This window comes from Rhamphochromis sp. 'chilingali', assembly GCF_963969265.1.
Source record: "Rhamphochromis sp. 'chilingali' genome assembly, chromosome: 1".
Taxonomy (NCBI): Eukaryota; Metazoa; Chordata; class Actinopteri; order Cichliformes; family Cichlidae; genus Rhamphochromis; species Rhamphochromis sp. 'chilingali'.
The window spans coordinates 48,052,153-48,067,511 of record NC_137929.1 but is presented as its reverse complement, the minus strand read 5'-3'; the positions used below and the strand labels follow the sequence as shown (position 1 = coordinate 48,067,511).

The 15,359-nt window shown below is 38.7% G+C and overlaps 2 protein-coding genes across 2 annotated transcripts; one reads left to right on the top strand and one right to left on the bottom strand.

The window, feature by feature from the left end:
• Positions 1-2,493: 2,493 nt before the first annotated feature.
• LOC308401528 (uncharacterized protein) lies at positions 2,494-8,092 on the bottom strand. Its single transcript, XM_080889796.1, has 6 exons — positions 7,968-8,092; positions 7,304-7,439; positions 6,246-6,329; positions 3,522-3,577; positions 3,055-3,414; positions 2,494-2,882 (listed from the first exon to the last, which is right to left on the bottom strand). Exons 4-6 carry the CDS (start codon positions 3,568-3,570, stop codon positions 2,662-2,664), a joined length of 630 nt encoding a protein of 209 aa, XP_080745922.1. The 5' UTR covers positions 3,571-3,577; positions 6,246-6,329; positions 7,304-7,439; positions 7,968-8,092; the 3' UTR covers positions 2,494-2,661.
• Positions 8,093-11,541: 3,449 nt separating this feature from the next.
• LOC308401737 (uncharacterized protein) lies at positions 11,542-14,259 on the top strand. Its single transcript, XM_080890116.1, has 3 exons — positions 11,542-11,591; positions 11,699-12,058; positions 12,625-14,259. Exons 1-2 carry the CDS (start codon positions 11,543-11,545, stop codon positions 12,043-12,045), a joined length of 396 nt encoding a protein of 131 aa, XP_080746242.1. The 5' UTR covers position 11,542; the 3' UTR covers positions 12,046-12,058; positions 12,625-14,259.
• The last annotated feature ends 1,100 nt before the right edge of the window (positions 14,260-15,359 follow it).

The following is a 15,359-nucleotide window of genomic DNA, read 5'->3' as shown; positions in this document are numbered from 1 at the left end:
TTTAGGGCTAAGCTTAAGCCTGTTTCAAATGTCTGGCTCCGCCTCTGATTGAGATCGCGATTTTCTATCGATTAATTTGTGGTAATGAGATCGCACATAAGTATGAATTGAGGTAATTTTAGATGATTAGTTTTATGGATAAAACCCACCAGGTCATTCAGTGTTCCCTTAATGCTAATTTATAAGAGATATTGGTGTCCTATAACTGAAGTAATGTTGTTAAGTCCTTAAAGTCATATTCTTTTATTGTCATGACTGTATTTGAAGCTATTTGTATTTTTGTATACCTGATTTATATGGAATATGGCTGAAGTAAACTAAAGTCTAAATACTTAGTCAGTCATTTGTTTAATAGTAATTCAACATTATATAATTCACATATAAAACTATTATAATTTTGAATTGTAATTTTAAATGTTTTAAAAGCATGTAGAATAGCATATGTAGGCAAGCATATTTCTCCTCTTTTTATCAAGAAGCAAAGACAAATAGGAAAAAAAAAAGAAACAGGGCAGGGTTTGGTGGTTGAATCATCCGTCCCCACCAATGTCAAAACCAAATCTACGCCCTTGGATGTGAGGAATATCAAATAGAGAGTGGATGGGCGGTAATGACAGCAGATAGGAAAATTGTGAGTACACCTGGTGGACACTTAAAAAAAGAGTAGAGTCTGAAAAGAGGAAAAGGAGGAAGTGGCGAAACTGTTGTGACAATCTTTATGTCACAGTCCTGGGCCTGTGGCCCAGTGTTTTGATTCTATATTATTGTTTATTGGGTTCTGTTTTGCTTTTCTAGATTTCTTGTCCTTCTGGGTTGTGATTTCTAGTTCTTAGGTTTAGTTCTGCCCTCATGTTCCTCCTGTTTCCTCTGTACTGTGTTAGTATTGTCTCTGAATTCTGCCTGTGGAGTTCCTGTTTTATTTTGAAGGTCTTGTCTCATAGTGTATTCTGTTTTACTTCCTTGTCCTTACTAGCCTAATGAGTCCCAGCTGTGTGCCCACCTGTTCCTCGTTTCCTTATGTGCCTGCCAGTGTATTTTAGTCCCTGTCAGTTAGTTCTTGTTGTTGTGTCGTTAATGTCAGTTCACCCTCATGTTGTGTGGATCTTTTCCTGTGAGTCTATGTTGTTTCCCAGTTTAGTTTAGTTTGCTTTGTATGCTTGTTTTCCTGTGCCAGCAAATAAAGCTGAGTATTTTGAGTTCATCCCTCGAGTCTGAGTCCTGCATTTTGGGTCCACCACTCCTGCTTGCCTGCTTGCCACACAGCCAACCATGACACTTTATTCCCAGGTTTTGTGTCATTTCTTTTTTTTTAGCTTTGAAAACCTCACAATGTTTTAAAGTTCTCTGACTCTGTGAAATTATTTACTTTGTTAGAAACATAAATCTAAATGTAAACATAACTGCTATCATATTTACTGTTAAAGTTAACCTTACTAATCTTATAATTAGGGCTGGGCGATATGGCCTAAAATTCATATCGCGATATAATTTGAAGCATGTGCGGTAACGATATATATCGCGATATATTCTTTTCTTCTGTATAACGTATTTTCCACACTATAAGGCACACTTAAAATCCTTTCATTTTCTCAAAAATCGAAGACAGAAAACTAAACAGCAGTGGCGTTTGAGGGGTTACTGAAGTTGGACTACCTGGTATATAATGTTGTGCTACGTGATTGCTAGCGACACAGCTATGTTAGCATAACATTAGCACAGTGAAGCTGGAGGATGAACGCCAACTTTTTTTTCCACTCATTAAAATTTAACGTGAGGGATTCTGGTGGTCAGGGACAAATGCAATCGCATAGCAGGATGCTATACACGGGGCAAACTTCAGTCAGGAGAACAACTGAGATTATTCATCCACAATACAAGGTTAGTTATTAATATACTGCAACAACATGGGAATAGAGCCGCTGCGAGAGAATTCAACATTAATGAATCAATGTTACGGAAGTGGAGGAAGCGCAGTTTTTGGCTTTCCCCATATTTCAAAAGTGCTTCATCTCTTTGCTATGACTGTCAGCATAATTTGCAGATGATAATGGTTGTAGCCGCTGCGATGCTTTCGACCAAAACAGGCGCAGCTTGATGACATCATCAACATGCGCTATCGCGATAGAGCGGTATAGTCAAAATCTCTATCGTTGGCCAAATTTATATCGTTTCTATTGTATATCGTTTATATCGTCCACCCCTAATTATAATAGTGTAGCTTATTGGTTAAATTTGAGCACAATGTCATCAGCATGTATTGTGAAATTCAAAGTTGCAGTTTTCTCAGAGATATATAGTGTTTAGACTTGTTGGAATTGAATCTTTTGTCTTTCACTTGGTCTGAACATGTGTCCTTTACAGAACTGATGCCAGTAAAGTGTGTTTTTTCTTTGTTAATAGATGTTTGAAAACGTATGGTGCTTTGAAAAAAAGATTTAGACAAAGAAACTCAGAAACAATTTTCTCATAAACACAATAATTTACAAAATGAAGCAGCACAATGAAAGAAAGTCATCATTTTCAGAAGAAAAGCAGTATGTACAGCAACACTGATCATTACATTTCTATTAATTTAAACTCTGTCACATGTAAATGTTACATTTATAGCACTACCTTATCTTCTGGCTCTTGAACAGATGTTAAATGAAGAGAATCTGCTGGTTAATTATGTCTTACCAAAAAGCTCTGGAGACCCAATGTTTCTTTTCTTCGTTCTTTTCTTTTTTTGTTTTTCCTTAATACAGAATGATTGACAGCAGCCAGACTGACACACATTAGAGCTGTTGCTGTCAGTCCCAGTACAATATAAACTGAGGTTCTTTCCCGACTCTCTTCTCTTGAACTCAGAGTTGGTCTCGGTGGTTGGAGCTGATCAGCAGCTGCTGTAAAAAAGCATAAAATGTAATTGTTGACACTTGCTCGTGTTCATGATCTGGACTTAAAAAAAACCCACAGTTCTCAGCAGGACTCATTCAAGTCTCTCAGTGATATAGAAATAAATTAGTAAATAAATAATGGTAATAATAATATTAATATTAATCATGATAAACTTACCAGTTACGTTGAGTCGACATCTTCCAACACCGAAGCCATAATCAGTGTTGACCTCACACAGGTACAGACCCGAGTCATCAGTCCTGAGTCTGGACAGCTGCAGTCTGATTCGTCCTTCTCTGAGGGCGTCTTTGTCACTCTGGACTCGTCCTGAAAACTTTGCATCCTGAGACTCTGACACCTCAACACCTTCATGGACATGATGCAGGACTGAGAGTTTATCATTGATAAAGAGTTCACAGAGGATGTTGAGAGTTTTGGTGGATCTGTCAGGTTTGGTGGTGAACGTCCACTCCAGTGTGATGTTGTGGTTCTCCTCTGCCTGATAGCAGGTCTGTGTCACATTGACTACAAATGATCCTGTTGAGGAGACAGAGAGGGAAAGAGAGGAGCAGACACACTGAGAACTGGAACAAATCTGTTGTTGAGCTTTATTTGGAGTTCATAAAGTGAAGCTGTAAACGAACCAGAGACACATGAGGTGAGGATGATGAGCAGCAGGATCCTGCAGATCATCTTCTCCCTGTGAGAGGAGATGGAGGTGAAGAGTCATCAACACATGAGGTCAAAGGTCAGTCAGTACAGCTAGAAGAAGAAAAATCTACAGTCTGACTTCATTCACTCATTACAACATCTGATCCTGTTCATTATGCTGATTATTACACTGACTGACCAAAACTACATGAATACTTTCACCTTCGTCTATAAACACACTTCAGTGTAAATAAAATCGTTGTCTTCACAATGTATTTCCTAAAGCGCTGACATTTCTCTTGTTTTTCTTTAGAGAGAAATCATCTACTGAGTTGTCTGTAAATAACTCAGTTCACATTTAAAATCATGAACATATACATCTTTATAATTAAGAGGATAACATTAACAACTCTAAAGTATTTCACTTTTTTTTAGAATAAATTTTTTCTTCTGCTTAAAAAACACAAAATATATCCTGCCACTGTTTCTGTGCAGCTAATAATTGTTATTCTGTACATGTGTTGAGCTACAGCATTTAAAACCCTCTCTTGACATCAGTGTGTAGTGTTTTTATCTTTCATATCTTTTTTAACCTGTTTTTTTATATTTTTACCTTTGCCTTTTCTTGGACTTGTCTCTAACAAAATTTTATGCAAAGGTGAAAAAACATGTGAGGAGGAAGTTTTCCTGTTAAACTTACTGGGTACATTACAGTGAGACACTGACCTGTAAAAAAATATCAGTGTTGTATATTATTATCAGACATCACAGGTAACAAAGCAGAACATTGTCCAACTTAAAAATAAATCAGGTAAAACACATAGTTTTAAAAGAACATCAAGGTTACGTGCACAGTGGTCATGTTTCAAGCCTCCTTAAAATTTCACAAAAAATTATACAGTATCTCACAAAAGTGAGTACATCCCTCACATTTTTGTCAATATTTTGTTATATCTTTTCATGGGACAACATTGAAGATATGACACTTTGATACAATGTAAAAAAGTCAGTGCACAGCTTGTATAACAGTGTAAATTTGATGTCACCTCAAAATAACTAAACATGCAGCCATTTTTTGCCTAAACTGCTGGCAACAAAAGTGACTAAAACCTAAGTTAAAATGTCCAAATTGTGCCCAATTAGCCATTTTCCCTTTTTGGTGTCATGTGACTCGTTAGTGTTACCAGGTCTCAGGTGCAAATGGGAAACAAGTGTGTTAAATTTTGTGTTATTGCTCTCAAACTCTCTAATACTGGTCACTGGAAGTTTAACATGGCGCATCGTGGCAAAGAATTCTCTGAGAATCTGAAAAAGAATTGTTGATCTACATCAGGCGTCCCCAATCCCAGTCCATGAGGGCCTGTGTCCCTGCAGGTTTTAGATATCACCCTGGGTCAACACACCTGAATCACATGATTAGTTCATGCCCAGGCCTCTGGAGAACTTCAGGACATGTCAAGAAGGTAATTTATCCATTCAAATCAGCTGTGATGGATCAAGGGCACATCTAAAACCTGCAGGGACACCGGCCCTCTTGGATTGGGATTGGGGACTCCTGATCTACATAAAGATGGACTAGGCCATAGGCCCCCAATCCCAAAGACAACTGTGTCTGGCCTACAGTCAAGCATGGTGGTAGGATGTCATTGTATGGGGCTGCATGAGTGCTGCTGGCACTAGGGAGTTACAGTTAATTGAGGGAACCTTGAATTGTAACATGTGACATACTCAAGCAAAGCATGATCCCTCCCCTTCAGAAACTGGGCCACAGGGCAGTATTCCAACATGATAGTAATCCAAAAACACACCTCCAAAATTTCCGCTGCCTTTTAAAAAATAAACCGAGGGTAAAAGTACTGGACTGGCTAAGCATGTCTCCAGACTAAAACTCTATTGCACATCTTTTGGGCATCCTCAAATGGAAGGTGGAAGAGCGCAAGGTCTCTAACCTCCACCAGCTCCATGATGTCATCATGAAGAAGTGGAAGAGGATTGCAGTGCCTGTGAAGCTCCAGTGAACTCCGCATTCAACAGAGTTAAGGCAGTTCCTCAACCTTATGAAGAGTACATTTACACAATGACTGAAACTAGCACCTCTGACTAACAATGGACTATGAGGTTAGTTCCTTGATCATTAATATGCCAGTTGTCATCACCGTTGATCACTTGAATGAGTGACAAAACATTTCTCCCACTGAAAACACTACGTCCACAATCAACTTTCTGGGACAGATTATCACTTGTTTTTGTCAGTGTCTGTACCTAAACAAGAACAACATTATAATAATACTAATAATAGGTGCATCATAATAATGACAATAATGATATTAATATAATAGCAGAAATATTGTTTACATTGAAGGGACTCAAAGTGCAGCTTCCTTTTGTGCATATTCAGTTAAACCTTCGCATTAGATCAACAAACTAAAAGAAGTCTGATTTCTAAATGATTTAATGTTCAGCTGGAGGAACAGACACAAGTTTGAATGTTTCACATGAAGACGAAGGTGCAGCTCAATGCTAGTGCTAAATGTCAGTAAAAACTGCGATACACACAAAGTGTACAAACTATTTAACTGTTGGACTCAGTCGTGTCGTGTTTTACAGTCTCTGATTAAACATTTACTTTATAGCGTAACACAATAACAAAAAAACAAACAGAAAAACTCTTCTCTGTGTAGAGATTTTTGGGTCAGCTGGACCTATTTTCTTCCTACCTTTGTTTCTTTATTTCTTCCTCTTTTTCGTGAAGCTCTGTTACTAAAATGCAGATCTAGTTGCTTGCTCAGGATCCAGCAGAACTAAGAATGAAAAAAGCACCTTGAGTACACATGATGAGTTTACTCAGAAACCAGTATGACCATCTCTTAGGTACTAAGTCCTTTCTAGGTTGTTTATTTTAGAGGATCACTTGCATCACTTCAGTATGTCTGTAAATAAAAAGGAACATGTATCACATTTGTTGTGAATTTAATAGTGCTTAAATGTGATGCAACTGTGCCACATGTGATATTTAATGGCATCCCTTGTCATGGTTATGGGTCTTTTGACTCAGCATTTTGAGTGCCATGCCCTTTTGTATTATTGTCTTCTATTTTATATAACTTAATTTTCAGATAGTTCTGTTGATATTGAGTTCTGTTCCCTATTTAGTTCATGTCTGTCTAGGTTCTTCCCATGTCTGTGTCTGACGCAGGACCCTGTAACATGCACACACACACACACTCTCGAAAGTGAGAGGAATTGTCCTTAATTTATCCTTAATTTATTATTGGCAATAGAAGTGCGGTTTCGGCCATGATCGATGCAGAACGCAGACACTCCTCACTAGGGATGGGTATTGTTTAGGTTTTATCCGATACCGGTGCCAGACCGGTACTTTTGAAATGGTTCCAGTGCTTAAATAGATAACACAAACTTTGTCCAAAAACCTCTTGTGTTTTTATTTTTAGAAGTCTCTTTTTTTCTGAAAATGATAACCAAGTTAGCCTTTTCTGTTGATACAACATACCTCCTTTAGTTGGAAGTAGTGCTTCAACAATGGAAAACAGAAAACTTTATCCTAAAACCTCTCATGTTTAGTTTTTTTTTTTTGTAAAAAGATAACAATGTTAGCCTTTTTTGCAGCTCTAGGGTATATATGGTATTACTCTATCAAACAGGAAGCTGCATGTAACTACAACGGTGTTTGCTAGTTCACCTTACGTGCATTAATGTAATAACGCGTTTAGCCTACTCAACGTAAATTACACACGAACAACATTAAGCTACTCACCCAGAGAAGAACGGCTGCTGCAATCATCATCATCCGTCATCATTTCTGCTACACTGGCAGGGCTAGGGGCCAGGACCCTCCTCTTCAGGTTCTTGGGGGATGTTGCTAACTCTGGGTCCGATAACAGGCACCACACCTGCAGTAGATGTGTTTGGTGCTCAGTCTTGCAGAAAGCTATCAAATATGGTGCATTTCTCGACTTTTATGCATCGCCAGGTGTTTCATCAGATTCGAGGTGTTACCTCCTTTGCACAGTATCAGCTTAAAGCACTTGTTGCAGGCTGCTGAGTTTGCATCTTTTGCTGTGAAGTACAGGAAGACTTTTGGCCGCTTTGCCTTGGGCATTTTTAATCTGTAGCTCTGCTCTAAAAGAAGGTACTTACCTGGGCCCGCCTACTATCCTTGGAAAGGTAAAATGAGCCAAATGGGACAGGCAAAAAAAAAGAAAAAGAAGGAAAGGTAAAATGATTGGCTGGAATCCAAAGTGTATGACACCTCAAGAAAAAAAAAAAGCACCGAAATAAAGCACCGAAATGTGCGCTGCTTTTTGGTCTGGTTACTACCGTTTATGTCAGAACCGATACCAGTACCCATCCCTACTCCTCACTCTGTGGTGTAATCTATATTGATGCACATGCATGTGCCACTAGGCGGCAGTACTTACCCACTAAACAGGAAATTGGGGGTATGTAAACAGCCACGAGAAGAAGCTATATTAAAAGATTGTTGTTGCTCCACGTTATTGCTTGAGCAGGAGTTTTATTCAAGAGCCCAACACAACACACTCCATGCCACACACCTATCTTGTCAGCTCTGCGAGCTCACTGCGTCACTCCTCCACTGCAGCAGGCCAGAGACCACACCTCCGCCACACTGTGTCTTCCCCACTATGTTGGTTATGGTGTCATGTCTCCAGTGAGCGAGTATCTCAAGTCCCCTGTGTTTAAGTCTCCCTTGCCTTTTGTGTGTTTTAGTGATGTCTTTGTCTCCCATCATCTCCTCTTGTTTGCATGTTTCCCTCCTACTGTTTTATTTGGTCTCTGCTGTTAGTCATGTGTAATGTCCCCATTCATTTAGGTTCCCATTTCCCCCCTCCTCATGTTCATTCCATGACTGTCCAGAATATTCAAAAGGCTCTGTGCCATGTCTCTATACCTCCTCAAATTAGCTAAAAAAAATAAAAAAATAAAAATGACGTAACATGACATTAAAATTGGGGTCTTAAAGCCAGTCAGCCTCACATTATGTTTCTCTTTCCTCATTCTGTTCTCTGCACCGGGTTTACTGCAAAAATGACTGAAAGTACAAAAACATGACATCATTTCAGACAACCATTTTGAAACTCCGTTTGATCGACTGGAGCTTTTAGCTGTTTATTTTGTTTAATACTGAAAGGATAAATAAGAGTTTGGCACTCGTAAACTACAGAGTTCAAGAAAAGCTAAGGACTATTTTTGACTGTAATAGTATAATAATAACTATATATTTTATTTATAGGTGCCTTTCAAGACCCTCAAGGTCACCTTACAATAGTACAAAACAAATAAATAAAAACATAAGGTAAATGAAAAATTTAAAAAAACAAGCATGAAAGTATAAAAGCTAAAGAAGGTAAAAATAGACTAATCATTATGAAGGGTATGCAGTTGTAACTAATGTAAGAATGGTGGAATGATTCACACAGGTGGGTGATGTGTTTGTAGGAAAGTTGACTGCGATGTAACCTTGGATGTAAAAAAATGCAGTCTGCATTCCGGTCAAATACAAAAGGCAATGTGACAAAAGCATATAGTTCCTCCTCAAAGTTCCACTAACAGCAATAACTGATCCTTTCTGCTATACAGCATTTATGCAATTAGAAAAGCTAAATGAAACATTACAAGCAGACCTGTTTCAAATACTGTTCACATGAACTTAGAGGTATTACCTCAGCAGGAGAATTGACTCTGGTCAGCTGACAAATACAGCAAAAATTTAATCGAGAATTTTGTTGTCCAACAATTTAATTTTACTGATTGTAATAAATGTAAAAAATCTGACTTTCAGAAGAAGGACTAATATGTTTATTTATTAGATTAAAGCTTTCAGGAACAACCTGCATTTTAGGTTACATCAGTAACCTAAAAGTCTCTATCAATTATTTTGTTTTTGAAGGTACACAATCATTCATCTCAGGGACTCATACAGAATAAAATCAATACAACTTTCTGAACAAATCTAAGAAATAGCAGGATGCTAAAACATAATAAAAATGAGGAACTCATCTTTTCTTTTCTTCTTGTTAACACACAACTAAATATAATCGTAGCCAAGGTGAGATCACCTTTATTCAGCCCAACATATTTTTAAAAAGTTCATTATTTATTGAACTGAACTTGATGTGAAAAGCTCTTTATTTCATTCTGTTTCGTTCCAGTAAACCTTCACTAGTTTCCCTCGCCTTTAACATGAACTAGTGTTTCATTAGAGTATGTCAGCTGCAGAAATGTTATACTGATGGAAATATAACAAATGAGGTTAAATATTTCTAACAAAGATGAAGTTTTGTGCAAATAATCAGCTTTCATGTCCACAATATTTGTCTACACTCACGTAACAAGTTGCTCAAGAAGTTAGACAAACGATCACTTCAACTTTGTTCATATTTCTGCTCGGACTGGATTTAATAACATGTCTGTAGTACTAACATGGGGCGATTGTGGCTCAAGAGTTAGGAGTTCGCCTTGTAATCGGAAGGTTGCCAGTTCGAGCCCTGGCTCGGACAGTCTCGGTCGTTGTGTCCTTGGGCAAGACACTTCACCCGTTGCCTACTGGTGGTGGTCAGAGGGCCTGGTGGTGCCAGTGTCCAGCAGCCTCGCCTCTGTCAGTGCGCCCCATTGTAGCTTGCCATCACCAGTGTGTGAATGGGTGCGACTGGATATGTAAAGTGCTTTGGGGTCCTTAGGGACTATTAAAAGCGCTATATACAGGCCATTTACCATAACAAGAAGAACTTATTCTATGTAAAATCTTTCATTTTGCCAATAGCAAAAAGACTACCTGTGTCTGTTTGCATTTTTTTTATTTTCATGTTGGCAGAAATGAGTCATCTTGTGACTAAAAACAGCCACAGAGTGGAACTAAAATTTGCTCACTATAGAAGTAAAACTGAAACAGTTGAATATGGTATGTGGCATGTGGCGTATACCTAATACAAACGTGGTTTAAAACACACCTATGACAGCAGTCGGTTGGTATGCATAGACGTCAAATTTCTGGAGTCCTCGTATGTAAAGTGGCACATTTCATTGAACAGACAATATGAAGTGTGCACAGAGAAAACAGTGGGAGTGAGCACGTTATCTTGTCTGTTCTTTTCTTGTATTTGTGTCTCATACTGGAGTGGAGGACTTTGCAGTGCCTTGACTACTGTGCAGTTATACTCAGAACTGTATTAATCAGACTGTACCTGACATAAATTGTTCCCACTTAGAGTTGGATTCTGTGGCTGTGAGGTGCAAAATACTGATAAGGTAAGATATTCACAGAAGTTCATGAAATAATAGCAACTGATTTGTGTTTCTGGACACAGATTATTTGTCATTCACTGGACACAGTTTTTCATCTGTGTGCTGATACTGACCATTGTCAGTCAGTATCAGTCAGTAACTCTGAGACCTGGCTCGTGCTGCAGACAAAAAATATCTTTCTTACCGAAATACATCACTTTCACATTACTGACAGTCACATAAAAAAAAAACAAAAAAACATTTGTGTCTCCGAACCCTTTTATGCATTGATTCTTTTGTGATTTTCATATTTTGCTGTGAGACCAGGCTGAGTAAGCAGGGCACCATTTACACATGCAGCATCTGTTTGGGTGGGGCAATCACTCTGCTATCGTTTGTGCTTCAGTAGCTCAGTCGTTTACACATTGACTTGACATATGAGGGGTTGATAATTTGATTCGATCCGGAGCATTGAGAACTCTGCTAAATCAAACATGAGGCACTACCTGCTGTGGTGACTGTTTATGAAAAGGAAGCAGCCAAAAGTAAAAGCCAAAATAAAGAGTTTGCATATTTATTTCATCAGTCTTGTTCATATATTCAGTTTATTCCTATCAGGATCACAAACAGGATCAGAAGTTGTGATGAGTGAATAAAGTATGACTGCAGATTTTTCTTCTAGCTGTACTGACTGACCTTTGACCTCATGTGTTGATGACTCTTCACCTCTGTCTCCTCTCACAGGGAGAAGATGATCTGCAGGATCCTGCTGCTCATCATCCTCACCTCATGTGTCTCTGGTTAGTTTACAGCTTCACTTTATGAACTCCAAATAAAGCTCAACAACAGATTTGTTGCAGTTCTCAGTGTGTCTGCTCCTCTCTTTCCCTCTCTGTCTCCTCAACAGGATCATTTGTAGTCAATGTGACACAGACCTGCTATCAGGCAGAGGAGAACCACAACATCACACTGGAGTGGACGTTCACCACCAAACCTGACAGATCCACCAAAACTCTCAACATCCTCTTTGAACTCTTCATCAATGATAAAGTCTCAGTCCTGTATCACGTTCATGAAGGTGTTGAGGTGTCAGAGTCTCAGGATGCAAAGTTTTCAGGACGAGTCCAGAGTGACAAAGACGCCCTCAGAGAAGGACGAATCAGACTGCAGCTGTCCAGACTCAGGACTGATGACTCGGGTCTGTACCTGTGTGAGGTCAACACTGATTATGGCTTCAGTGTTGGAAGATATTGACTCAACGTCACTGGTAACCTGATTTAGTTAAACTTTTTTTATTAAGTGGTTTACAGTCAATTTGTTTATGATGTTTATGTCTAGGATGATGTATGAAAACATCTCAGTCAAAGAAATGTCATCCTCTGAAAGGTGAAACCTGCAGATTATCAGTCAGCTACTCTAGCCTTAAACTTGTTTCACCAGTTAATCTCCTAAAATTTTTGCCTGTTCGTCTTAACATAGCAGGCTAAACCTGGTAAGGAGAATTATACAGTTTCTCAGTCAGATTTGCCTCTCGCTCCTCATGTCCAAATCTGAAAAAAATCAGGATGGCGACGGTAAAAACACTCAGATCAATGCTTCGTAACAGGCCTTCACTAAACAATAGATGATGTAATGTCATCGTGGCTACCTCTGTCTTTTACATAGTCCATGAAGTAGCCTTAACAGAGTTTACAAACTAAGGGCTGTTTTATTCTATACATTAAAGTTATTATTATGAGATTTTTGTTATATGATCTCTAACTAACACTATGAACTGAACTATTATCAGTTTAATTCTGATGTTTAATGTTAATATCTTCATGTCATTTACAGCAGTTTCTGACCAGCTCCAACCTCAGAGACCAACAACAAACTCAACAGCAGAAAATGGGGGAATGATTGGTTTCTACATTTCAATGGGAGTGTCAGCAGCTCTGCTGGCTGTGTTTGTTATACTTTTATTTTATTTCAGAAATAAAACCAGGATGCAGAACCCTGTAGCAGAAGTACAGATGCTGAGCTTCTTATAGTAACATCCCATCAGTACTGACAGGAACCTACAGTCCACACATCTATCAGAAAGATTCATCACAAAACATAAAGCTTCAGACACAAGTTTACTCTGCTCTAAACTCGTAACCACCAGATGACATTGTTGATGTAACAGCAGGAGAGATTTGAGTTAGCTGGTTTAACACAGAAATGAGTGAACCAGTTTCATCTGTAATATTAATGTAAATTTTGTTTATTATTGGTTATTCTTTTTACACAGCTTACAAAGTGTGTAAAACCCAAAGCTGCTGTTCATTCATGTGCTGTGTGAATACCTGCACCAATGAAATAAATGACTGGACTGCATAATTCCAACTTCAGCTTCATCAACTTACAGAAATAATCCAACCGCTATAAAGAGGACTTGTTTTTTTACTGTGTTTAGAAAATCTCAACAGCAGATTTTATGTCTGCAGCTTTATTTTCATGCTGCTCAGAAATTCTGAAGGAAAGTTTACAGACTAGATCTTCATAATGTGTGTGTGTGTGTGTGTCTGTGTTATATCTTACTTCCAGTCAAAGGTCCGGACACACCTTCTCTTTATGATGTAGCCACCTGAAGTGGTCTAAGGAGCTTGGAAAGAAACCATATCGTGTGATTTCCTGAGGTCAGATGGCCCAGGGTGTGAGTGGGTGTTAAGGCGTCTGGGAAGGGATCCCAAAACTGGTTTATAGATGGGAGACAGTTGGTGTCGTTCAAAGACATCTTTGAACAGAGGAGGGCCATCTGACCTCAGGAAATCACATGAGAGGGTGGGGCTAGGTTTCACAATAAACTCACCCGAAACCCTGGCTGATTGTGACCCACACCCGTTTTCACACCTTGGCTCCTGTGATTAGGTAAAGGATCTTCAGGGGGTCCTTTTGTCCTTCTTTGGGGGGGGGGGGGAATACTCCCACAGGGCTTAAATCTGAGACTCTCCACCATTTGACCCTAGAACTGAAGAAGCTTCTCGGATGAGAGGTGAAACTTCTTCAAGCAACTTAAAGAAGTCCAGACTCTTTTTCTTTCCAAGCTCCTTAGACTACGATGACCTGGATAACTGAGACCCTTCACAGACATGTCACCTGAAATGTTTTTTTCACTTCACAGGTATGCCTTGTCAGGGGTCATTTCTGGAATTTCTTGCTTTCATAACTGGGTTGGGACCATCAGTTGTGTTGTGCAGAAGTCAGGCTGGTACACAGCTGACAGCCGTATTTGACAACTGTTAGAATTCGTATTACGGCAAGAACCAATCAGCTGAGTAAAGAGAAACAACAGTCAATCATTACTTTAAAAACTGAAGGTCAGTCAGTCCAGCAAATTGCAAAAAATTTGAATGTGTCCCCAAGTGCAGTTGCAAAAACTATCAAGCGCTATGACGAAACTGGCTCACACTAGGCCTAAACCCAATCAAGATGGTTTGGGATGAGATGGACCGCAGAGTGAAGGCAAATGGACCATTGAGTGCTCAGCACCTCTGGGAACTCCTTCAAGACTGTTGGAAAACCAATTCAGGTGACGACCTCATGAAGCTCACTGAGAGAATGCCAAGAGTGTGCCAAGTAGTAATCAAAGCAAAGAGAGGCTATTTTAAATAATCTGAAATATAAAACATGTTTTGAGTGATTTCACAGTTTTTTGTTTACTACATAACTCCATGTGTGTTCATTCATACTTTTGATGTGTCAATGAGAATCTACAATGTAAATAGTTGTGAAATTAAAGAAACAACATTAAATTGAAAAGGTGTGTCCAAATTTTGGACCGGTTGTGTATGTTTTTTTTTTTTCTTCAAGTTATGGAACTAACATTCTTCCTCTTGGACAGATGATGGTGCAATAAGCTCACCAGTAAAAAAAACAAAAACATTCCCTTTTCTTCTTTCTTCTTCAGTCTGTCTTGATTTTGTAGTTCTTTCACATTCTTATCTGACTTTTTACCTCAGGCCAAAGAATTTTCTGTGTTATTGAGTCATAAAACTGTACATGGTTCAGAGATACAATAATATTATCTTAAATTATATTTTTGGCAGTGCACTGGACAGCTCAAGTCAGCTCCTTAAATGAAATAACGCTGGTATTTTTAAATCAAGACTAGCAAAACTACAAACAGGAGGTGGAACAAGAACCTTCTTGCTGTGAGTTTACAGTACACACCAGTGAACCACCATCCCACTTGCACCTCTTCCGCAGATGGTCACAGTCACACACCAGAATCAGTCTTCAACCTCCTCATTAAATCTGATGATGTCTGATTTAGCATTAGCCCAGATGTTCAAAAGTGCCACTGGGCAAAAGAAAAAAAAAAGTAGAAAACTCCTGTTGAGCAAACTATTTGTATGTTGATGTGACTTTCCCATCTGGTGTTTACAATAAACCAGCAAAGCAGAGAGAGAGGAAAGAGAGATGGTGATATGCAACCAGAAGAAAAAAACTGCACTTTGATTTCCTCTGAAAATATTTCACATTTTAAAGAATTCAGAGCATCAGAAAATATTTTCTGTCAAAGGTAAATTCAAGTGACGACCTCT